The 25,963-nt window shown below is 41.0% G+C and overlaps 1 protein-coding gene across 1 annotated transcript; it reads right to left on the bottom strand.

Annotated features, from left to right (window-relative positions):
- Window positions 1–633: 633 nt before the first annotated feature.
- On the bottom strand, window positions 634–25,735 carry TPH1 (tryptophan hydroxylase 1; the record flags this gene model as incomplete). Its single annotated transcript, XM_080640156.1, has 10 exons — window positions 25,607–25,735; window positions 10,372–10,555; window positions 8,237–8,388; window positions 6,643–6,710; window positions 6,315–6,511; window positions 4,756–4,891; window positions 3,989–4,115; window positions 3,173–3,268; window positions 2,291–2,424; window positions 634–808 (listed from the first exon to the last, which is right to left on the bottom strand). Exons 1-10 carry the CDS (start codon window positions 25,721–25,723, stop codon window positions 634–636), a joined length of 1,386 nt encoding a protein of 461 aa, XP_080496282.1. The 5' UTR covers window positions 25,724–25,735.
- Between the last annotated feature and the right edge of the window lie 228 nt (window positions 25,736–25,963).

Here is a 25,963-nt window from a genome sequence, read left to right on the forward strand (position 1 = left end):
AGTAGGGGGCGTGCAGGAGGCAGCTGATCGATGTCTCTCTCATCGATGTTTCTAACTCCCTGTCCCTCTCTCTTCCTCTCTGTAAAAAATCAATAAAATATATTTTTAAAAAAAAATTTAAAAAAAATAAACTTAGGGGTATGAATGTGATTAAGCTTGGCACAAATTCAGTGATACATAAGATAGTTAGAAATAAGAGGATTTAGGTTAACTACATGGACCAGCTCCATAATACATATAAAGATATATATATTTTTTTTACAATCCTATGAAGGTATTTTAAGTGCTCATAAAAGTCATTTTACTCAAGAAGTATTGGGAAAAATAGAATCAGGCTGGGACTAGATATATCTATTGGGTCAAACAACTTCTCTATAAAAACAACAGGTAGTCATGGATTGAATGATATGTGAATAATATTTCACTAAAACTGTCACCAAAACCAAAAACAGGTGGTGGCTAGCATATCCAGGTACAAATTTTCAAGGACTAATGGGCCATTAAGGAATGGGAGTAGAAAATATTGTTTGGCTGCTAGCCCTCCATGACCAAGTCTTCAAGAAAAGCAAGAGTTGGCCCCCAGGCTTGTGAATTGATGCTCAGATGTGCTCTCAGGATTAGGACTGGCGACTGTCAGATGCTCGGCGGCCGGCTGACCTTAGCAAGGGTGTCACTGACAACACCGAGATCATGCTGCAGCTCATTCATGATGCTGGTTATGCTCTTGGTGTCTTTCAAGATCTGAATACTTTGTGTATACGGATTATACTTCACTCCAAATGGGCGCTTAATTGTTTCAGTAAATTCTCTATTTAAGAAAACAAATAAAAGGCAATTAATATCTAGGGGAGAAACCGTGAAAACTAAATAACAGCAAACCTACTATTTCACACACTAGGCAAAAGACAAATCTAGACATTCATGCAACCAATCTGACCTACTTCCCTACACTGCATGTGCAGAGGCACCCTGGAATGCCACCCAGGGAGAAAACCTGAAGTCATCATGGACACAGCTACCCTGCATGACTAGGGAAAGATCTGTGATGGCTTTATTAACAATGTATTGCTTTATACATCTCTTAACTAGTGTAAGGAGACCATCTACAGTAGCTTTATCTGTAAACAATAACCCTGGCTACAAAGTATGTCCACTCAATTATAGTTACATAACTACACACACATACACAAACACACACACACACACACACACACACACACACACACACACACTGAAACAGGCCAAGAACAGTCTTTCTGATTCTATGACCTAAATTCTACCCTTTCTTCAAACATGAAAGTTCTGCCTTCTTTATCAAGCCAAAATCTGAACCTTTCATTTGGCACTCCCAAGAACAATCATGCTCAGGGGATCCCTAGGGATACTTGAACAGTTTAGAACAATTATACACGAGTGGAAGATGAAATCCAACTTGCAATCGACCTGGTCTACCCAGAGGGGACCCCTCTTTTGTGCAAAGGTGCCACCTGTGTTAGAGGAAGCCCTCTGATACTGTTATTTGGTATTATGCATGGCTTAAATCCCCAACTATAAGAAAATCCCTAAAAGACAAGGAGCATGTCTTCAACCTCCATCTGTCTCCATTGTCACAATATGATCTCATGACCCCTTCCACCAAATTGTTTTGTTGTTTCTGCCTCTACAGCCCTTTCCTTTCCTACAACCTCTATCTTAGTTCAGGCTTTTATTTCCACTTGAAGCACTGCAAGAATCTAAGCAGTTTCTCTGCCTGCAATATCTTTTCTTTCTTTCTTTTTTTAACAACACACTTAGCTAGTTAATAGTTTAAGAATAGCTTTGATGTTTTTCCACCTTTTTGCCTTTTTTATAATGCTGCCCCTTCGCCTAAAATTTGACATATCTAAATCCTGTCTATCCTTCATGTATTTTCTAAAATGCCATTAGCTTTCTCTCTTCCCCCAGCTGTAATGAATTGCTCCTGAATAAATGCAGAACAATGTTTCATACATATCACTTCTAAGGCTTTCTTTGTTCTTATATATAATTTGTGTATAGTTTTTTTGCCTATTAAGTTATAAACTCTCTGATTGGAAGAAATGGGAAGAAACCAATTTCTTGATGTATCTGACTCATAATTTACAACTATCATTGTAAACGACATACCCTAAATATTTGTTGCAAAAGGGAAGTGTTTACAAACAAAAGGCTCCTAGTAGGCTTCTAATTATCCAGTTGCTTACTTCTGATTTGTTACTATTGGACCTATGTGCTGCGGGGAAAATTAAGGCATGAGGAAGATATACTTTACCTCATCTTCTCCTTTGCATCTTCAAAGCTTTCAGATATGAAGTAGACATCCTGAAAAGTTGTGATGAGACATTCCTGTTGACAGGTAATCTTTGGGTCAAAGGGCTTCACTTTGGCATGTCCAGAAAGTGCATGCTGGAAGACAAAGAGTTAGTGAATCAAAGAATACTATCATTTTCATACATCACATTCTACACACAACTGCCAGAATCAGTGCACCTCTGAATGTATTACTAATGCAACAGTCCCAACCTACAATTTCACACTAATTTCCTACAGCTCTATTTAACCCACAATATTATCCAGCAAAACAAATGACTTGCCATTCTCTATAAATGCCTCTAGATCATCTCCATTGTTCTAACACTCTTCTCCATGAAGGAGGCACCCAAGAATATTTATTTCTGCATTACGTTACCTACTTTCTACCTGCACTAGTTATTCCTATGCATGACCTGTACATACCACCAGGTGGCAGGCTCCTTGAGAGCAAGACAGTGCCTTGGATTTGTGCCATACAAATTCATTTTTCAACAGCCTAAATTTATCCCTTTATTTGCTAAATAACAAATTTCAAAGAACTCCCTAAAAATTACAGAAGTTCTTGCTAGCACATAAAATGGTGAGGAGACATCAAGACTTCGTAAGCAAAAGCTTTAAAATACTTTTTTTATTTTAAAGTTATATACACACACACACACACACACACACACACACACACCCCAGAATATTTGGGAAATAGAAAAAACTATTCCTTAAATAATGTTTACTGTCACCCTAAGTATTTTCCATACTAAGCTCTTGTTCAAATCCACAAACTATTTCAGGTCATATAAGTGATATTAAGCAAATATGCTGATGTGCAAAGATTCACAACTCTTACTTTGAGTTCACTGATAGAAGACAGTAAGCCAGCACCAAAAACTCTCAGCTGCCCATCTTGTTTACACAGACCAAACTCCACAGTGAAAAAGTAGCACTGCAAAAGGACATCAATATTACTTTCACATCCTGAGTGACTAAATTTAAAATGAATTACGACTCTTTGTCACTGTCCCAAAGTATCCTGGGATAAAGACCCCCAGATTAGCTCACAAGTATTTCTACAATCCGGCCTCATTCTAAACCAACACTTCTCAAACTTTTGTTCCCAAGATCCTATACACTCTTCAATATTACTGAGGACGCCAAAGACTTTGTTTATGTGGGTTATAGCTACCTATACTTAGCATATTAAAAGTTAAAACTGAGAAAATATGTAAATGTTTACTAATTAATTTTAAAACATACCATTTTATGGTGACATAAATAACATGTTATATAGTGACAAATTCCTGGAAGGCGAGAACCAGACCTTCCTCATATTTGTATTTGCAGCATGATGTCTTGTACCTAGTACTCAAAAATGTTTTTAGCATCATTTTTTGGGAACCTATCATTTTTACTGGAAAAAGAAGATATAGAAACTATTAACATTATTGTACTCTAGTGTTTCTCTGTCTTTTTTTAAGCTCATGTCTCCTTTTGATAGACCTTAAAATTTTACATCCTCCTTTAATGTTATTTAAATTAAATTAAAGAGGAGCCAAGACACATTTTCTAATGGTCATATTGAATATGCACTTTTAAACTATGCAAATACCCACATCCCACCCCTGTCAAGAATTACTGATCTATACAGTTATTCCCAGTTTTATACCGTTGCCAGTTTTTGAACAGCCTCCTCTGAAGCTCCAAGGGATGCCAGGCCAATTTCTTGGGAGAATTGTGCAAAACTAGGTTCAGCCAAGAGGGGGACATGACCTAAAAGTTCATGGCAGGTATCTCTGAAAAAGAGGTACAAGTCTGTCAGACTGTGACGCTTAACATAAATGCATTCATCAATCATTAATTAAATTAAAATCAGGTCTTACTTTTATTCAAATTGATCAAAAGGTATTACTTTGGAAAAGGATCCCAAAGGACACTAACCAAATAAAGAAACAGTTTTGGTTCAAAACCTTGACCACTCACAAAACCACACATATAAATACATACAGATGGCCATAGACATCCACATACTCCTCTACCCCAAATCAGGTCTCTGCTCAAATGTTGCCTTCCCTACAAGGCCTTCCCTGACCACCCTTTTCAAAATAGCAATAACACACACACACACACACACACACACACACACACACACACAGGAATAGAAGTTCTATGAGGCAGGAATTTTTGTCTGATATTTAGACATTTGTACATCCTCTACGCTTAGAACAGCACCTTTCACCTAACAGGTTGTCAAATAATAACAACAATAATAACAACAACAAAAATGGGTAACATATATAAAGCATAAATCAGGTATTATGTGCCAGGAACCACTATTTCACACGTGCTCATGTATTTCATCTTTACAACAGTCTCATGAGGTAGATATCAGTATGACAAGCAGCTATTCGATGACAATGATGGAGAGGTACTTACGGCTCCGGGGTATACAGGGGATCTGAACTGTGTCTCACATACTGTGTGCAGTGGAAAACTCGAAAGGCTAAACCTGATAAGAAATCCCTTGATGATAAGTAACCAGCCACAGGACGGATGGAAAAACCTGTGCGCTCTGCAAAGTAAGGGAGAACACAGAAAGACAGTCTTCACCAGCATAGACCACACACTGCCGCATTGTAACTCGGCCAGTGGCACCAAGTTACACTTTGAGAGAGGACAGAAAACTAAAATGTATCCTAGGGGAAGGAATCATTACTAAGCACTTACCATGGCCAGGCAATGAATTACACCTGTCACATACCACGTCTCCTTTCAGGTTTCCAGCATGAGTTAAAGTTTAGTCTCCTCATTGTAACAGCTATAAAACTGAGGCTCAGCGACACACAGTGCATGGTAAAGGTAGGATGAGAACCCAGGTCTCCTTAGTCTACACCTGTTGGCTCCCTAAAGAGTTAGAATATCCCCTAGACAGAATCTATTAATTTAGATCAGAACCATTTTATTTTATTTTTTTATATTTTTACTTATTTCATAGAAGAAGGGAGAGGGAGAGAGAGAAATAGAAACATCAATAAAAAGAGAGAATCATTGATCGACTGCCTCCTGCATGTCCCCTACTGGGGATCGAGCCCACAGCCCTGGACTGGAATCAAACCTGGGACCCTTCAGTCTGCAGGCCAATGCTCTATCCACTGAGCCAAACCAGCTAGGGCTAGATCAGAACCATTTTAGAACCTATGCCATTTTTCAGTCAGTACTGCCCCTTATAAAGTAGGTTCTTTATTTTATCAATATTGGATTGTGGTCTCCCATTCCCCAACAGCCAAAACTGCATGCCCACTGCAAAAGTGCCTGCCAGGAGGCAGCCATGGCTCAGGGGCCTCTACAAGCTCCGGTTTTGCCCTTCATTTCAAACCCTCACACTCTAGTATTCCAGTGGGATTCTCCCACTCTGACCGGCAGACTTCATGGTCCCATTGAACTTAACACAAGGATGGAAATGTTCTCCATCTAGGCTACCCAATAGGGTAGCCACTGGCCATATGTGACTACTGAGCACTTGAAATGTGGCTAGTGTGACTGGGGAACTACCATTTCCAATCCCCTTAAGATTCTGCTCACTCTCTTCTACACTTGTTCTGATTGTCCCTCCTTAATGTGGTGCCCGATACAGGATCCAATACTCCAGGACAGAGTACAGAAAAATTCTCATCTCCCAAATCACTGGACATTATTCCTCTATTAAAAATTTTCTCATGCCTGGCCGGTGCAGCTTGGTGGTTGAGCGCTGGCCCATGAACCAGGAGGTCATGGTTTGATTTCTGATCAGCACACAAGCCCAGGACTGTGAGCTCGATCCCCAGTAGGGGGCGTGCAAGAGGCAGCTGATGGATGATTTTCTCTCATCACTGATGTTTCTAACTCTCCCTCTCCCTTCCACTCTTTGAAATCAATAAAAATCTTTTTTAAAATTTTCTCATGATCCACACAGAATTCAACATTCCCCTTAAGAAAAAATTTAATTAGCTTACTACCTTTTAAAAAGTTTGAAACATCTTCCAACTGTGGGATATTATCTTCCCGATATCCGCAATATTTAGAAAGCAAAGGTAAGTTTCTGAGATACTCTCTGCAGGCGTGAGTTGGGTAAAGCTTGTTGAGCTCTCGGAACACGGTTCCCCAGGTCTTAATCTCCTCTTCAGTGAATTCAACTCTAGGAATGGGGTTGCCACTAGCGAGATAAAGAATTAGCATTCAATAAACAGTAGCACTTATTCTCTATTTACTAAATGAGCATAATTTACTTTCTTCATTGATTTTATTATTTTAAAGTTGGGTAAGTTATTTTTATAATACACTTACTGTTTATAGTTCATAGCCAAGTCTGCAAAATACTTCCGCCTTTTACGATAGACATTGTCTTTGAAGCCCTGATAATTAAAGAAAAGGTTTTAAATATTCATACTAAAATAAACTTGACAAATGATATTTGGGCAACATTTTTATTATTACCCGAGCTATTATATTAAAGAGCTACATAATTGTTACTTTGAACAAGCATTGTTTAGAAAGTTATGATCATTTTTATTTTAAAGTCAGTGCTACATGACAGCTTTATACCATAGTGGCTACAAAGGTGAAAGATACTATAGATACAGCCCTGGCTGATGTGGCTCAGGGGTTAGAATGTCAACCTGTGCACCTAAGGGTCTCGGGTTCCATTCCTGGTCAGGGTGAATACCCAGGTTGGAGGTCCAATCACAGTCTGGGTGCATACAGGAGGCAACGGGTGGATGTTTCTCTCTCACATTCATGTTTCTCTCCCCCACTTTTGCACTCTTCCTTTTTCCCCCTCCCCCTCTCCCTTATCCTCTCTCTCTCTCTCTCTCTCTCTCTCTCTCTCTCTCTCTCTCTCTCTCTCTCTCTCTCTCTCTCCCCCTCTCTCGCTCTCACTCTCCCTCTGTCTCTCTCTCAACAATGAAAAAAACACACATATCCTCCCATGTGTGTGAAAAAAAAAAAAGATACTATAGATACAAAAATGCTATAGTGGCTACAAAAATAAAATAGTTTGAAAAATAAAAGCACCATTTAATTAAATGTAGGCTTTATCTTATGGATAAGTTTTTGTTTTTTTCTTAATCACGCAACTGATCTCTTTAGCTGGAGATGTTTGCTCTCTTGTGTATATCTTAAAGCTACTTAGCACACTTCACATTTGTTCATGCTACTTAGCACACTTTCCACATTTTAATCTCATATGTGTTTATTTGTATGTGTGCTTTATCTTTTCAACCTGACTGTAAACTCCCTGGCAGGTATGACATTTATAAATTCCAATAGTTACTCAATAAGATACTATAGAATAAATGGATGGACTGGCTGGGGGCTAAGGCAGTACACAGGCACATTCACAGAGCTAACAAGTGTAGAAGCTAGATTAAAGCCCTGGTCTATGCGACTTCACAACTGCACTCTCTGCTTCCCCCGCCCCCCCCCCCCACCCCACCCCCACCCCCAGGATCCTAGAGCTCCATACGCAATCCTAACACTCTGGTTTATTAATTCTCCAACTCATGCCTGTACTGTACCCCCTTGTAATTTCCCAAGGAAACAATATCCTGGTTAATCAACTGCCTAATAATCCAATTATGCTGGGCAGCGTAGGTGATACGTTTTTCCATCCTGTCTTTGCTCCCCTTTCCAATAACACATGCCCATTTAATATAACTGACTGCAGGCCGTGTCTTTATTTTGGAATAACTCTTTGAATAGCTCTTAATACTAGGAATGTCAGGCACTGAACAGATGCTTTGAAGCCAACAAGTCGGATGCTCTTCAGACAGTTGGTCTCAATTCCACCAACAGGGAAACTCCCTGAAATCCCAATTGAAACAAGATGCTGTTTAATCTAGAATAAGCACTTTCTCCAAAAGTGAAAAGGTTGCCCTTGATTTTTAGTTTGCTTTAAATTGTTGTCATGAAATGATTTATCAAAAATACGTACAGGATGGTCTGCATCCAGTTCAGATCCATACATCAGAACTCTGTTGGCACAATGGTCCAGGTCAGAAATCTTCTTTGGAAACCAAGGAACCATTTCTATACCTGAAAAATATAAACACCATTAACAGCTAAAGAGACAATCTTAAGGCACTAAGGAAGAAGAAATTAAGAAAGTCATACATTTAGATGAGATTTTTAATTTTTGCTTGTACATTGAGGCAAAATTTGTACAAGTAAACTTCTCTATTTTTAATAAGTAAATATTCAAATTATTTTAGCTTAAAATTTATAAGGCTTGATTTTCTAAATTTTGGGAAAATGCTATACTTTGCTGGTAGACCAAAAGTTCAACAACAAACAACATTTTTTTAAGCTATATATTTGACCACCATAAAAAGGCAGAATCTTCAAGAACAAGGGGCAAATTTAATAAGAAATGTGAATGTTTATTTTTGTTGATGAAAAGGATCTTAGAGGTCATTTATGCCTTTGCCACATTGAAATTCTCACCATCCCCCAGACATTCTGGGTTTTGCATATGCTGTTCTTCTGCCTGAAACACCTAACCCCTCCCACTTCCTGCTCCACCCGACCCTCCTGTTTTCCTGAGACTATCCTTCTCCTTCCAAATCAAAGGAGCCCTCCCTGACCTGGAGGTGGAGCTAATTCTCTGTCATCTGGGTTCCCGTGACACACTGTTTCTAATTCTCTAAAAGCTTTCTTTATGTTTTAGTATAATGTATCTGTAACACGTCTGTCTTACAGAAAAAAATGGGAACACTCTAGGGTAGGGATTATCTATTTTTGTATCCTCATTTCTTAATAGAAATATTGGACACAAATTGGTATTCCCTTAATATCAACTGAACCAGTAAGCTTCTATAAAACTCTTAATTTTATAGTTAAGGTCATCAAAGTCCAGAAAGGTAAAGTAATTTACCAAGGGAACTCATCCCTCCCTAAGAGGAGAGAGAGGACTAGAACTGGATCCTTCTTACTTCAGTCGAATGCTCTTTCTAACATACCCAGAAGTGATATTCAAGAGATTTAACAATAAATACAACAGGGGCACCAATCACATCACTCGAAATAGACACAGCAGAGGCCTAGGCTCCTGCTCCACCGGGGATCAACCCTGTCCCCGTGGCAGGCAGGGGACTCCTAGGGAAGCATCTGGAGCAACAGTGGGAAGCACTCACAGGACTCAGGGAAGCAGCTACCTGGCAGCCAAAAATCAAAGTATTTAAACATTTTAGTAATTTACACCACCATATGAATACAGAATTGGAAGTTTGTGAAATCAAGAAATGCTTGATGATTTGGAAACTGAGACAACTTAATAGATTTCTAACTATCCTGAATTCTATCCTAAACTTAAGGTTTCCTTTTTCACTTCTCTCATACTTGATAAAATGTTGCCTTATAATTTTTTTTTTAGAATTTTGAGCAATTCTATTTTGTTCCCTTCACTACCAGACTATAAGCAATTTAAAGAGACAGTGTTTTGTTTTTACTTTCATTCTTCAAGATAAATATAGGATTGGACAGAGACTGACAAAAAAGTGAAGGGATTAAGAAGTACAAAGTGGTAGTTACAAAACAGTCATGAGGACATAAGGTACAGCATAGGGAATACAGTTCATAATCTAAATAATAAAAGTGTAATATGCAAATCAACCAAACAGCCATCCGGACATCCTTCTGGACGACCTTCCAGACAACCTTCCCAACGAAGCCGGGGCTGCAGCTGTGGGATCGAGGCAGCCGTGGGATCAAGGCAGCCACCGTGGCTGTGAAAGCCTACTCTTGCACAAATTTCATGCGTTGGGCCTCTAGCATTGTAATAACTGTGTATGGTGCCAGGTGGGTACTGGAAATACCGGGGGAACACTTCATCAAGTATAGATTGTCTAACCACTCTGCTATATACCTGAAATCAATGCAAAATAATATTGATTGTCAACTGCAATTAAAAAATAAAACATTTAAGTGAATAAATAAATAAAAATCACACTTTTTAAAAAAAGATAGGACACATATTATGTACTTAATCTTCAGAGCAGTATTTTCACTTTTCAAACTTACCATCCTCCTTCATGGTAAAATTATCAGGTGGATTCACACAGAGAACATTAGTATTAGACTTCAACAGATGAAAAATATCACTCAATTGTTCTCTGTTGATATCACAGTCAACAAAAATCTCAAATTCCGAGTTTCTTCTCTTGGATTTTCGGGACTCGATGTGCAACAGATTCACACGCTTCTCCTGTGGAAAGCAGAGGGTGAAGCTTAGGTAGGACCTCAAACGTCGACAGTCTCGGAGAAGATTGCCTTCGATACCACTACAAACCAAGTCACACTTGCCACACAGCAAAAGGGAGAAAAGGCTGTTTTTAGTGATTCCAATAGCAAAATAATTCCCCCTAAATATTAGGTACTATTCAAAAAAGTTTGAGAAATTCGTCACATCCTCCCGAAACTAATAATTCTCATCAGAAGTGCTTGGATTGCCAGACTTGATCGTCCTTCAAAGGGAAATACCAAGTCTCTTAGATAAAAAGAAGCTTTTGAAAATTTTCACCAATAAGGTCAGTTTCAAACAGTGATGCTAATGTTAGCCCTTAGAAAAGTTTCCTTTGCAAAATCGCATCCAATAAAATTAGATGAACAGCTTGAACACAGAGTATTTAAAACCTCAAATCTCTTAAGCTACAAACTTAGTAACCAGCTAAACCAGATTGCTTCTTCTGGTCTCTTCATGACACTCTGAGCTGAGGGTGCCATATGTGCAAACCTGTGGGAGGAAGGGGTCTTCTCTTACCAATTTGGGTAGCTGAGGGAAAGCACTGGTGACGTAATGAAACACAAGAGCCAGTCACCCAACAGATTTTCATCTAAAAAGATGAGGAGGTTGGAGTAGTTGATCTGCAATGCCAACCACTTCGATCTAAATTAACTTAGTGACAGCCTAGGTAGTCAGGTAAGGGCTGTGAAGCATACAATGAAGGGTAAGACACACAAGGAATTTATACCTCCTTGTCTAACACACAAAGGACAAAGAAAAAATACAAGTGGTGAGTGTTCAGGTGCAGGAAATGTTTGGCAAAGCAACAAAGTATCACGGCTTATAGAGAGTGGAAGTTTCCATGAGCAGATCGGAACTAACATGAGTCTTAAAGAATAGATAGACTGAGAAGGCAGAGGGAAGAAGGAGGATTCCAAACAGGAGAACTGTACGAGCAAAGGTAGAGATGAAATGAGAATTACCAGGGAATATGAACCAAAAAGAAAGAGTGAGTGTAAGGGATGTTGGGAAACTAAAATAGGCAGGGCTCATCCTGAAACATGGAATTGATCATGGAATCAACAGAAGAAAGCCAGTTACAAAATATACTGGCATGATTAGGAGTAAAGAGTTTTATTGAATATATTTCTTATGGATTTTTACAATACAAATATATTCTTAAATACTTTCTGAATAACAACTTGAATAAGTATAAAGCTAAACTATGTTTCTTTTTTTTTTGTTTCTTTTTTTAATCCTCATCCGGGGATATTTCTCCATTGATTTTTAAAGAGAGTGGAAGAGAGAGGAAAAGACAGAGAGAAATATTGATGTGAGAGAAACACATCGACTGGTTGCCTTCTGCATGAGTCCCACCCAGGGAGAAGCCTGCAACTGAGGTACTTGCCCTTGACCGGAATCAACCCTGGGACCCTTCGGTCTGCAGGTTGATGCTCTATCCACTGAGCCAAACTGGCTAGGGCTAAACTATGTTTCTTGAGAAAAACATGCAAAATATCAATTCTCCCTAAATTAACCTATAAATTTAATGCTGTCAAAATAAAAACCTTGATGGAGATTGATGGGGAAATGTAGCTAAATAATTTCAAAGTCCATCTGGAAGAATAATTAAGGCAAGAAGACCTAGGGAAATTCAGATAAAGTAGGGTAAGTCAGACATTTCAATTACAGATACAGGCATAGAGAGTTCAAGCAGTTTTCCCAAAGGCACACAGCCAGTAAGTGTCAGAGCTGGAATTCCAACCCAGGCTGGCCAGGTCCACAGTCCCTGCTCTTGAATACTATGCTGCAATCCTGTTTTACAAGAAATGAAGAGTCAGGATAATGGATAATATAGATCTTCTTTGAAGAAGATTTACATAATCTTAATAATGAAAACACTAAAGACTGGCAGCCAAAAATTGAGATATGACTACATTGGAAAGATGAAGGGAAGCAAAGGGAAGTTGAGGGGGCCACTGAAAAGAAAGTTGTGTCAAGAGAGCAAAATCTTCCAGGCCATCATGGCTCAGTGGTTGAGCATTGACCTATGAACTGTGAAGCCACGGTTCGATTCCTGGTCAGGGCACATTCCTGGGTTTCGAGCTCGATCCCCAATTGGGGCCATGCGGAAGGCAGCCAATCAATGATTCTTATCATTGGTGTTTCTCTCTCTCCCTCTCCCTTCCTCTCTGAAAAAAAAAGAAGAAGAAGTAGAAGAAGAAGAAAGCAAAATCTTTACTTCTATTGTAGGAAAGAGATAGTGCCTACACTTGAAAAAAAGTCAAGAAATAGCAGCAGAATAGGCAAATCATTTATAAATATGGAAGTAAATACTAGAAAATATAGCTGAAAGAGTTACCTTCTGTAGACTGAGGATAAGTAAAATGGGTGGATTCACACTATGCAGATGAACAAATGAGATGGACACACAGCAGCATGGGTATGTCTTAAAGACACAGTGCTGAGTGAAAGAATAGTGTATCATACAATAACATTTATATAAATTACTAACACATACATACACAAACCTCTACACAGTCTGAAGTACACATTAAAATAATTCAATATACATACCCAACAGAGCAGCTGTCTATCAGAAGAGAGAAATGCAGAATGAATGGAACAATGACATAAAAAAAGAGGCTGTATAAATCAATGAGGGAGGATAGTGTACCTGTGATTTAACAAGTAGAATTAACTCAACCCTCAGCACCTAAGATTAACAAAAAAATTAAGTGCAACTGAGAAATGAAGAGAGAGATGAAGCAGAAGACTGCTGTTTGCTTTACAAGTTTTATAGTGTGGGTTGACTTTGAAATCCATGCACAGGTAGCACTGGCTGGTGTGGCTCAGTTGGTTTAGCGTTGTCCCATGCACCAAGAGGTTGCCAGTTGGATTCCCTGTCAGGGCACATGCCTGAGTTGCAGGCTTGATCCCTGGTAGGGGGCATGCAGGAGGCAGCTGATCAATGTTTCACTCTCACATCGATGTTTCTCTCTCTCCCTCACCCTTCCTCTCTCTCTAAAAAAATCAATACAAAATCTTTTTTAAAAAACACACAAGTATTCTTTGATTGAAAATAAAATAAAAAAAGAAAGATGAAAGAAGCAATATAAGTATATTATTTAAAGGCCCAATAAAAGCAATAGGCTAGCTTAAAATAATTATATAAATTTTGGGAAGAGTAGGAGGGAAAAAGAAGGAGGAGGTACCAGCATCATTCACAATAGAGAGTGAATAGATATTATGTAAAGTTGATAACTCAAAGAGATATAAGAGCACTATTTATATTTTATAAATGCACCATCAAAAGAACAATTAATGCCCTAGCCAGTTTGGCTCAGTGGGTGTAAGCCTAAAGACTAAAGGGTCCCAGATTCAATTCCAGTCAAGGGCACATGCCCAGGTTGTGGGCTCAAACCCCAGTGGGGGAGAGGGGGTGCAGGAGGCAGCCAATAAATGATTTGCTCTCATATTGATGTATCTGTCTCTCTCTTCCTTATTCTCTGAAATCAATAAAAGTATATTTTTTAAAAACAACAATTAAGAGAGTGGGACTGAGGATATATAATATGTTGGGTTTTAAACAATGCTTTTCAAACTCTTCTAGACTATTTGTCTATATCTTAAATTTTTAATTTTTTGAAATATTATTTCAAATGGCTACATAATAGTACATCATATGAATATGCCAGTAAACTTCATTTTTAAAATAGATAACATTTGCCTAGCCCAGTGGTCAGCAAACTCATTAGTCAACAGAGCAGCAAACCGCAGCTCGTGAGCCACATATGGCTTGCGAGCTCCAGTTTGCTGACCACTGGCCTAGCTGGTATGGCTCAGTGGCTGAGCAACAAACTATGAACCAGGAGGTTATGGTTCAACTAGAGGTCCGGTGCATGAAATTCGTGCACTGGGGTGTGTGGGGGGTGTCTCTCAGCCCGGCCTGTGCCCTCTGGGACCCCTTGCTCCTTACTGCTGGGTTTGCTGCTCCTTAGCGCTGCCCCAGAGACAGGAGAGGCTCCTGCCACCGCTGCTGCACTCACCAGCTGTGACCCCAGATTCTGGCTGAGCAGCTCCCCCACTTGTGGGAGCACACTGACCACCAGGGGGCAGCTCCTGCATTGAGCTTCTGCCCCTTGGTGGTCAGTGTGCGTCATAGCCACTGGTTGTCGAAAACTGGTCCCCACTGGCAGAGAGGTGTGGACAAGGAACCCGGAAAGCTGGTTAACCTTGGAAGCTCTGAAAGGTCAGAGCTAATCACTCACTGTTTAGTTGAGACATTGGTAGCTGAAGCAGCCTCCACCTGTTAGTCTTATGTAAATTCTTGCTGATTGGCTATTATTGGAATTGCCTGCCTAAAGGCTTATGGGTGTATCCCATAATCTTAATAAAAGGAATAGCAAGGCAAGAGCGGGGTATAGTCCTCCCACTAGAGTTGGGCTCCTGCCTGGCCCCCAATTCCCAAATTAATACTTTTTTAGTCTCTTTCATTTGTGTGCAGTCTCCTTCAGAACCCAAACCCTGAACCTGAACCCTGAACCACGCAGGAAGTAAAAGGGGTTCCCACAACTGACGCCCGAACGTGGGGCATCTGGAGGAGATATTTTTCGCCTAAGAGCGAAGGAAGGAAAAATACACCGAGAAAAGGTGAGGAAAATTCACCGCACGCAAAGCCCATGGCCAGCTACAGAAACCGGATCTGTAAGTAGGATGGGAACAACTTTTTCAGCCAGGCTAATGGGGCAGAATTAGGTTATAAAGTAAATCCTATTATACACTTTTTGGTTTGTATGCTTAAGGAAAAAGTTTCAGGAGGTATTTATAGTTTTTGTTTAATGTTATAGAACATAACCCTTGGTTTCCTGAAGAAGGTACATGAGCTCTTGAATGTTGGCAAAAAGTTGGTCAAAATTTGAAAAAAGCTCAGCAGCAGGAAAAAACTTACCTCAAAAAACTGTTTCTCCCTGGGGAACACAATATTGTGTTTGCCAGAGCCTTTTAGAGAGGCTGAGGAGGAGCCTCCATCCCTGGTCCCCTCCGCTCCTAGAGAGGAGCGGGAAGAAAAACTGGAGAAATGGCCTTTATGGCCCCCTCCACCTCCATGTCCTAATCCTGAAACATTTAATTCGCCGCCAATAGAATCATCCATACAGAGAGCCATCAGAGAAGGAATGAATGACATGTCGGTGGAAGAAAGGCTTGCTTTTCCTGTTATACAAGTAGCTGACCCACAGCTCCCAAATCAGATAATAAGACGCCATGAAAAAATTGATTTTAAAATGATAAAAGCTTTGCGAGAAAGCGTTGTTCAAAACGGCCCAACGGCTCCTTTTACAGGAGAAATTATGAATATTTCTGAAGCATTCTTAGCTCCTTATGATTGGTATTCTCTGGCTCGTGTAACTCTGGATGGAGGAGATTATTTACTATGGAAGGGGGAATATTTGGAGAAATGTCAAGAGCAAGCCCGTGCAAACAGAGGGCCGAATGCTCAAATAACTTATGAAATGCTGGCAGGACTGGGACAGTATATGGATGTACAAAATCAGCTACATTATGTGCAACAGGCGTATGAGCAAATTAGACTTCGTGGAAGGAAAGCTTGGTGGGCTTTACCAGCAAAAGGGGAACCTGAGGGAGCTTTTAGTAAATGTATGCAGGGACCTACAAAGTCATTTTCTGATTTTGTGGCTCGTCTCACTCGAGCAGTGAGACGACAGATTCAACATGACACAGCAGGAGATATTTTAGCAATTAGCTTATGAAAATGCCAATGCTGACTGTAAGAAATGCCTGACGCCTCTGAGAAGAAATAGTACCATTACAGAGATGATTTGAGCGTGTCAGAATGTGGGATCAGGCACTTTTCAAGCGAATTTACTCGCTGCTGCAGTAACAGTGGGAAATAAGAGGTGTTATAAGTGTGGAAAAGCAGGACATTTCCAAAAGGAATATAGGCAACCGAGAAGGACACAAGGTAGCGCTCTAGGGAGAGGTGTAAACACTCAGCCTCCAGATTAAATCTCTCAGTGTCCTAGATGTCAGAAAGGGAACCATTGGGCCAGTCTGTGTAGATCGAAATTTCATAGAAACGGGCAGCTAGATCAAGATAGAGGGCATGGTCAACCGCCAGGAAACGGCCAGAGGGGCGCCCCCCAGCCCCATCATCAATAGGGGAAATCTGCCCTGCAAGGCCCACGGTGGATTCCCTCATCCGAGCAACTCCAGGAAGCACAAGCCTGGATCTTAACAGCACTGTAGCGGTCACTTTGACCCCTGATATTGCTCGGCAAGCTATTCCTACAGGAATTTGGGGACCTGTGCCACCGGGAACTTTAGGATTAATCTTAGGGAGGAGTGGAAACACTCTAAAAGGACTAACTGTTCTGCCTGGAGTCATTGATTCAGATTATGAAGGAGAAATTAAAGTTGTACTAGAATATAATCATGTTATGCAAATTACTCCAGGACAAAGAATTGCTCAGATACTACTTCTACCTTATGTTCAGAAAGGTGAGGCTATAAATAGGGAAAGAGGAATGCAAGGATTTGGAAGCCCGGACATCTATTGGATGCATGAAATTAGCAAAACCCATCCTATGATTAGTTTAAGAATAGAGGGAAAACAATTTAGGGGTCTAGTGGACACTGGAGCGGATGTTAGTGTTATCAGCAAAGAATTCTGGCCTCCAAGTTGGTCCATGGCAGAAGCTATGGGCTCAGTTAGGCGGGTGGGAGTTCCTGATGACACACAACATAGTGCTGCAGTGCTAAGGTGGCAAGATGAGGAAGAACAGACAGGATGGTTTCAGCCCTACATCATCTCTGGAATTGCAGTCAACTTATGGGGCCGGGATGTATTAGAAGGTTTACAGGCATGTATTATTACCGGCAAAGGACAGCAGTTAATGACTCAGATGGGATATCAGACTAGTCAAGGCTTGGGAAAAAATGATCAGGGAATTAAAGAGCCCATCCAAGCCAAAGGAAACCCAGGAAGACAAGGATTAGGATATCAACCTTTTCAGGAGCGGTCACTGCTCAGTCTCCTCACCCTCATGCTGATCCTATACAATGGGGGGGAAAGATGATAGACCTGTATGGGTGGATCAGTGGCCATTAACCAAGGAGAAATTAAGTCATATTCATGAATTAATACAAGAACAAATAGAAGCTGGTCACATAGAGCCTTCCAATAGTCCTTGGAATATGCCTATATTTACAGTCCCTAAAAAAGCAACAGGAAAATGGCGATTGTCACATGATCTTAGAGCAGTTAATGCTACTATGCATACCATGGGAGCTTTACAAACTGGACTCCCAGCGCCTTCACAAATCCCTTTAGATTGGTCTCTTATAGTAGTAGATCTTAAAGATTGTTTTTTCACCATTCCCTTGGCACCTCAAGATAAACAGAGATTTGCATTTTCAGTGCCATCTATTAATAATATAGAACCCATGAAAAGATATCAATGGAAGGTTTTACCTCAAGGAATAGCCAATAGCCCTACTTTGTGTCAAAAATATGTGGCTCAAGCTGTTCAGCCTTTAAGGGACAAATACTCCCAAAGTTACATTATTCATTACATGGATGACTTGCTCTTAGCAAGCCCACGGGAAGAGCAGACTTTGGCCATGTTTTCCCAATTAGAAGAGGAGCTCCCTAAATGGGGCTTAAAAATTGCTCCAGAAAAGGTACAGAAAGAAAGCCTTTCCAATATCTGGGAACCATAACTGAAAACCAATGCATTAGGCCTCAGAAGGTGGAGATAAGAAAAGATTGTCTTAAAACTTTAAATGACTTTCAGAAATTATTAGGGGACATTAACTGGTTCTGAAGATCTCTACAGAAGAAATGACAAATTTATTTAATTTACTTAGAGATGACTCTAATCTTTCTTCTCCCCAGACATTAACAGATGAAGCTAGGAATGAGTTGCTAAGAATTGAGCAGGCAATTTCCTCAGCCCAAGTAGCACGGGTACAGCCCAAATTACCTGTATTGGGACAAATTAACCCTACTGCAAATAGTCCCACTGGAGTCATCTTTCAAAATAAAAACTCTCCTACCATTATTGAATGGGTCCACCTAGGGCATCAATCCTCTAAAACTGCGGTTACATATGTGGAACTATTGGCCCAGTTAATATTTCAAATTAGAAAATGTTGTAAACAGCTTAGAGGGGAAGAGCCCAGTGTATCTACCTCCCCCTCACTGGGAAGCAATTAGAAAAGTTATTTCAGACTGATATAAATTGGCAAATTGGATTAAGAGGATATTCAGGGGAACTTAGCTGTCACCTATTAAAAGATAATTACTACAATTTTTATATAATACCTCCATCATTATACCAAAAAATAGTAGGCAGGAACCTATTCCTGGAGCTTTAACTGTTTTTACTGATGGATCATCTAATGGGAAAGCTGCCTATCATACAATAAATTCAGACCGAGTCATACTGACCAGTCATACTTCTGTACAAAGAATTGAACTAGAAGCTATTAAGGCTGCATTGCAGGATTTCCAAGAGCCTGTTAATATAGTCTGATTCCTTTTATGCTGCGAACTTAGTGAATAGAATTGAAACTACCCAGTTGAAATGGCTTAATGACCAAAGTTTATTTTTACTATTTAAAGAAGTTCAGCAGATTGTACAACAGAGACAATATCCTTTTTATATCACTCACATCAGGGCTCATAGTGTTTTACCTGGTCCTTTAACAAAAGGAAATGCACATGCTGATCAATTGGTTGCTTTGTTAAAAGAAGCCTTAGGATCTCATCAGCTTTTACATCAGCCTGCCAAAATGCTGTCTAAACAATTCTCAATCACTGGACAACAGGCAAAACAGATTATTAAGGAATGTCCCACTTGCATGTTACATCTACCTCAAAGGCCTAACACAGGAGTCAACCCTAGAGGTTTGCTAAGAGACCATATCTGGCAAATGGATGTAACACATTATATTTCCTTTGGACGCCTTGGGGCATTACATGTCTCTGTAGACACCTTTTCAAAAGTAATATGGGCTACTGCATCTAACAGCAAAACAGGTTATTAATCATTGCCTAGCTGCTTTTGCCATCATGGGAGTTCCAAAAATTATTAAAACTGATGATGGGCCTGCTTACACAAGCTGTCAATTCCAGGAATTTTGTAAAAGGTGGAAAATTCAGCACATTACAGGAATACCATATAATTCCCAAGGACAGGCCATTATTGAACAACAGCATCAGCGGCTAAAATCCCAACTTGAAAAACAAAAAGGGGGGATGATGGAGAAATCACCTGTGGGTAGGCTCCACCAAGCCTTAATTACTTTAAATTTTTTCACTTGTGATGCTGATGGAAAGACACCTATGGAGCTACATTGGTGTCAGAATAAAGCAAAAGAAAATGGTCTAGTTAAATGGAAAGATTCCAAATCTGGTTTATGGAAGGGACCCGATCCATTATTAACCTTTGGCAGAGGGTATGCTTGTATATTTCCAGAGAATTTCTCCAAACCCGTGTGAATTCCTGCTAGAAATATTAAACTGCAATAGGGATCCAAGAGAGAAACTAGCCAGACTAATGAGGACCTTGCGCCTGGAGCCACACCATGCAGCTGCAGACAATCAACTATCTCAGCCGCAGAGAGCAGCAATCCACTGAAGATGAGGAGCAGGAGGAGGATGAGCCAGACAACAGCCTGGAGGCCACCTGGGGCATGGTAAAGAAGATGGTACAGAAAGCTGAGTGAATTTGTGAGGTAACCAGAACCCCAAGAATGCCTGAGAAGGTCTTTCTTGCCATGCTAGCAGTAATCAGCTGTACGGTAATATTACCTGGGGCAAATGGGGAAGTATTTTGGACTTATGTTCCTGACCCTTCATGGGTAAGACCCCTTACATGGGCTGATCCCCCCGCCTAATGTAGTCACCTATAATATCAAACACCTTGGTCATCCAGGAGGAACATGGTTAGGGCAAGGAAGTATAATTACACAGGTGTCGCCACCCAGCTTCCCTTTTGTATGACACAAAATCAAACCACTGCTCCTTTGTGTGTAAAATTAAAGAGAGGCTTCTGGCTTGTGTGGACACCAAAGGAGGGGAGGCAAAAGCAAAAACACGTCTACTATCACTACTTGCTCCTGGGAGAGGTGCAGAAAATGTAACTAAGACCTTGTCTATACAAAAAGAAATTGACAGCCAGTTTGAAATTGAATTGCCATGGCCTAGAGCTGTGGTTGGCAAACTGCGGCTCGAGAGCCACATGCAGCTCTTTGGCCCCTTGAGTGTGGCTCTTCTATTTTGAAGAAGTTTAAGTTTAAAAAATTTGGCTCTCAAAAGAAATTTCAATCATTGTACTGTTGATATTTGGCTCTGTTGACTAATGAGTTTGCTGACCACTGGCCTAGAGCAAAGAATATCCTTACACTAGTGGCCCGGTGCACGAAATTCATGCACATTAAAAGGGGATTAATTAGAGGAAATAATTTAATATTGCTATTTGCCCTTTCTCTATAATAGAAGTGTCAGAGATGAAAGAAAATTAGTAAAATGTATATGAAAACCTTCCTCCTGTCAGAGTCTGGGGCACACCACGGTATCCAGAGTCAAGTCCCCGCCCACCCACATGCACCTCAAAATCGAGTGAGACCCAGACCCAGCTGGCCCCCGCCCCCATTGGGCTAGATCCAGGCCTGGCCAGTCCCACCCTTGTCAAGCACCCCCCCCCCCCCCGGGCAGGGGATGTAGCCTCAGGTCCCCTGGCCTGGCGCCAGGACGGGGGACATGGCCTGAGATCCCCTGTCAAGCTCCTCTGGGTAGGGGGCATGGCCTCAGGTCCCCGTCAAGCCCTGCCAGATGGGGGGGCGCAGCCTCAGGTCTCCAGTGAAGCCCCACTGGCAGGGAGGTGCAGCTTCAGGTCCCCCATCAAGCCCCGCTGGGCAGGGGGCATGGCCTGAGTTCTCCCGACCCAGCACTGGGGGTGTACCTTGAGGTCCCCCATCAAGCCCCACCGGGTGGGGGGCATGGCCTGAGGTCCCCCGGCCTGGTGCCAAGGCAGGAGGCATGGCCTGAGGTCCCCTGTCAAGCCCAGCCAGGCAGGGGGGTGCAGCCTCAGGTCCCCTGACCCGGTGCTGGGGCAGGGGGTACAGCCTGAGTTCCCCTGACCCAGCACTGGGGGTGCACCTTGAGGTCCTCTGTCAAGCCCTGCTGGGTGGGGGGCACAGCCTGAGGTCCTCTGTCAAGCCAAGCCAGGCAGGGGGGCGCAGCCTGAGGTCCCCTGGCCCAATGCTGGGGCGGGGGGTGCAGCCTGAGGTTCCCCTGTCAAGCCCCGCTGGGCAGGGGGGGCCGTCTGATGTCCCCCGGCCTGGTGCCGGGTGGGGGGCGCAGCCTGAAGTCCCCTGTCAAGCCCCACCTGGTAGGGGGCATGGCCTGAGGTCCCCTGTCAAGCCCTAAGGGTAGGGGGAGGACATAGCCTCAGGTCCCTGCTGATTGCTCAATAAGGCTCCTTATGGGAACTTGACTTCAGCTGTGGGTGCAGCCATCTTTGTGATGGAGTGATGGTCAATTAGCATATTCCCTCTTTATTAGATAGGATGATATTATTCTACAATGTCATTATAATTTTTCCCAGATTTGTGTTACCCCCATTACCTATAACAGTACCTCGCACCTTTGGGAATCAATAAAAAATCATCTTCTTGGTGCTTGGAGACAAAGGTAAGACAACTCTTGATATTTTAGAATTACAATAGCATATTGCACAATTATCTCAAACAAACTTACAAACTAATTCCTTGTATGTTTGGCAGCAATTTAAAAAGGACATGAAAGGATTTAATCCCTTCCACTATGTATAGGGCCCCCTGGAAAGGCACATGAGCATTCTATATTGGCCCCTCTTGCCCTTTTTGCCAAGAGGGACCCTCTTCTCACAATCCAATTGCCCACACCTGTTGCTTGAGCTTTCTGTTCATGCTGAGGTTGAAGCCTCGTGGTGGCTGGCACCATGGATCTGTCTCTCGCCCAATTGTCTGAGCTGGGCCCTCCCTGGAGAAGAAACCTGGGTTCCCCAAGATATGTGATCAGTACCAGGGCCCTGCCAGCAGGCGAGGGGATCCCAAGGCAGGTGCTGGGCGTGGAGGCCACGGGGGCATAGGCTACCAAGGAGACAGAACTGAACCTCACATCACCCTGCTTGGCCCTGGAGGATGGCTTGTTAGCCAGAGATGGGTAAGATTCCTCAGAGAAGGAACAACCTAAGACAGGCACAGTTGCAGAGGGACCATAAGGAGAGAACTTGGGGGTCAACAGAGGTGGGGCACAAACCCTTACCCCCCCCCAACTTTGCAGGGGCCTGAACCCTCACCCCTTCTGAGGTAGGTCTTCTGCCCCCATGGCTGCTTCACTTCTCATGCCCAGCTCAGATCGGGACCCAGGTAACAGAAAGAGACTTGGCCGACCGCAGCTGCCCTATATCTAAATCCAGCCTAGCACCAGGAATGCTCAGAGCCTACTCAAGAATGCAAATAATCCTTTCCACTAATAGTTACAGGGTAAACTAAGATTGTTGTTAGAGTACTAAATTTGACAGTAAAATAGTAATCAAGTTTTCAGATTAATTTAAATAGGCTAATTGAAATAAGTAAATATTCAAGAAAATTTAATTGTACTGGACAAAATGCTGTTCCTAAATATTAACTAAAATTTCTATTGGTAGTTCATCTCATGGTAAAATTGCTTAACATGCAATGAACCTAAAGCAGTCATATTTTTATGCAAAATATTAAAATTTAAAGTTATCAAGACTGCATTATAAAATTTCCAAAAGCCTCCATTAATTAAAAAAAGGGGGGGATAGTAGGGTAATATCATGTAAGGAAAAATATCCTATAAGTAAATTACATCTAGAAAATTTTTACTTTAGAAAATTAATTTTTATTTGTAATGCTAACAGTAAGACATCCATGAAAAACACACATGGTGTCAAAATAAGCCAAAGGAAAATCGTTTGGGCAAAAATAAAAAGGATCCCAAGTCAAATTTATAGAAAAGATTCCTTTATTAACTTTTGGTTGAGAATATGTTTGTATATTTTCAGAAAACAACTCCAAGACCATGTGGATTCCTACAACAGAGAGGAATTGACAGGACTGCTCCAGCCATGAAGACAGAAGAGAAACAGTCCAGAGATGGGAGACGCTGACGACGCCTTGCCACGCTAGCAGTCAGCAGCTGTGCGTTGCTGCAGGTTGCCCAGGACCAAACCAGAGAAGGTCCGACCTGCATTGCCACCATTTGTCCACCATCCAAATATCATTGCTGACATGTACACATAAGGAACTGTTTGACCTTGAAACGGGGACTCAAAACTGTTGGACATTGAAATTGGGACTCAAAAAACTGTTGGCCCAGAAAGAAACTTACTACAGACTGATTCATTTGCCTCTCAGCATAACCATTATTGCTTGTCTCATTTTTTGTTCTTATATGTTTATTTCTAGTCTGCAGATGCAAGATTTTTTAAAGAAAAGAAATGGGGGAGATGTTGGAAACCGACTATTGTCCCCACTGGCAGAGAGGTGTGGACAAGGAACCCGGAAAGCTGGTTAACCTTGGAAGCTCTGAAAGGTCAGAGCTAATCACTCACTGTTTAGTTGAGACATTGGTAGCTGAAACAGCCTCCACCTGTTAGTCTTATGTAAATTCTTGCTGATTGGCTATTATTGGAATTGCCTGCCTAAAGGCTATGGGTGTATCCCATAGTTTTAATAAAAGGGACAGCAAGGCCAGGGCGGGGTGTAGTCCTCCCACTAGAGTTGGGCTCCTGCCTGGCCCCCAATTCCCAAATTAATACTTTTCTAGTCTCTTTCATTTGTGTGTAGCCTCCTTCAGAACCCGAACCCTGAACCACGCAGGACGTGAAAGGGGTTGCCACAACTGGTCTTTCCGCTGTTCCGTCGATTTGCATATTAGGCTTTTATTATATAGGATTCCTGGTCAGGGCACATGCCCAGGTTCCAGGCTTGATCCCCAGTAGGGGGCATTCAGGAGGCAGCTGATCAACGATTCTCCATCATCATTGATGTTTCTTCTCTCTCCCTCTCCCTTCCTCTCTGAAATCAATAAAAATATGTTTAAAATAGCTAACGTTTACTGATAAAGTACTTTGAACCATCCTAAGCATTTACATATAATTAACTCTATTGATTCTCACAATGATCCTATGAGGTAGGTAGGGTTCTTGTTTTATAGATATAAAGACTGAAGTACAGAGAGGCTAATGAATTTGCCCATGATCACCCAGCTAATAAGTGACAAAGCAAGGATTTGAACTCAGGTGGTCTATCTCCAGAGCCCACAAGCTTAATCCCAAAGAGAATATATACTGTGAGGGCAGGCACTGTGTCTACTTTATTCAGGCCCACATCCTTCGGGCACCTGGCACATAGTAAGTACTCAATAAATATTCATGGTCTTCCTCACTGACCCCTATTTCCTTATCATAGATTTATGGAAGTGGAATTTCTGGGTCAAAAAATATGAATATTATGGGAGGAAGGAGTTAGATGAAGGTGGGGAAAGGGGCGGAATGGAGACATATGTAATAATGTCAATAAAAAATAAATCCAATAAATAAATAATAAAATAAATAGAAAAGAAAATGTGAATATTCAAGGCTCACAATATTACCAGATTGTTTCCCTACACATTAGACTGATTTGACCTCATCCCAAAGGTGTATTTAAGGGCCAAATGTATTGAAGCTTTGACAATAGGAAACAGTATAACTGTAAAAATCTTTGCTATTTTGCTATATAAAAAATATTTTATTAGCTATTTGTATCTCCTCTTCTGTAAACTGTTTTTTTTATCTCTTGCCCATTTGTTAAAATTGAGCAATGATTTAGAAATTTAAGTGCTTAAGAAATTTCTGTATTCCAACTCTGAAGAATTTACAATATTCTATATTTTAAGTATAATTTTAGAGACTCGTTTTAGAGAGTTTTATGTAAAATATGGAGAGTGCTTACCTGGAAGATTTTCAGTGCTTTTATAAGTCCTCCAATTTCATTCTTTAAGGAAAAAATTAGAGTTGCTCTTCCTCTTTCTAAAGAATGGTCTTTGTTTTCCTTATTGTCTTCAATCATAATGAATTTGGTATAGTTCTCTAAAAATAAAGTATGAAAATACAGGGAAAGGTCTAAAAAAGTGCAATGTAGACAATATTTGATAATGTTAACCAAGCTTTAGTTTCCTCACCTGTAAAATATGGATATGCTTATATACTTTGTAACACTACAATGAGGCCAAAATAAGATAAAACACTGTCAGACATAATGCCTAGAATGTAATAGGTATATAATACATGTTAGTGGTTTTTGTTTTCT

Source organism: Plecotus auritus, assembly GCF_963455305.1.
Source record: "Plecotus auritus genome assembly, chromosome: 9".
NCBI classification, from domain to species: Eukaryota; Metazoa; Chordata; class Mammalia; order Chiroptera; family Vespertilionidae; genus Plecotus; species Plecotus auritus.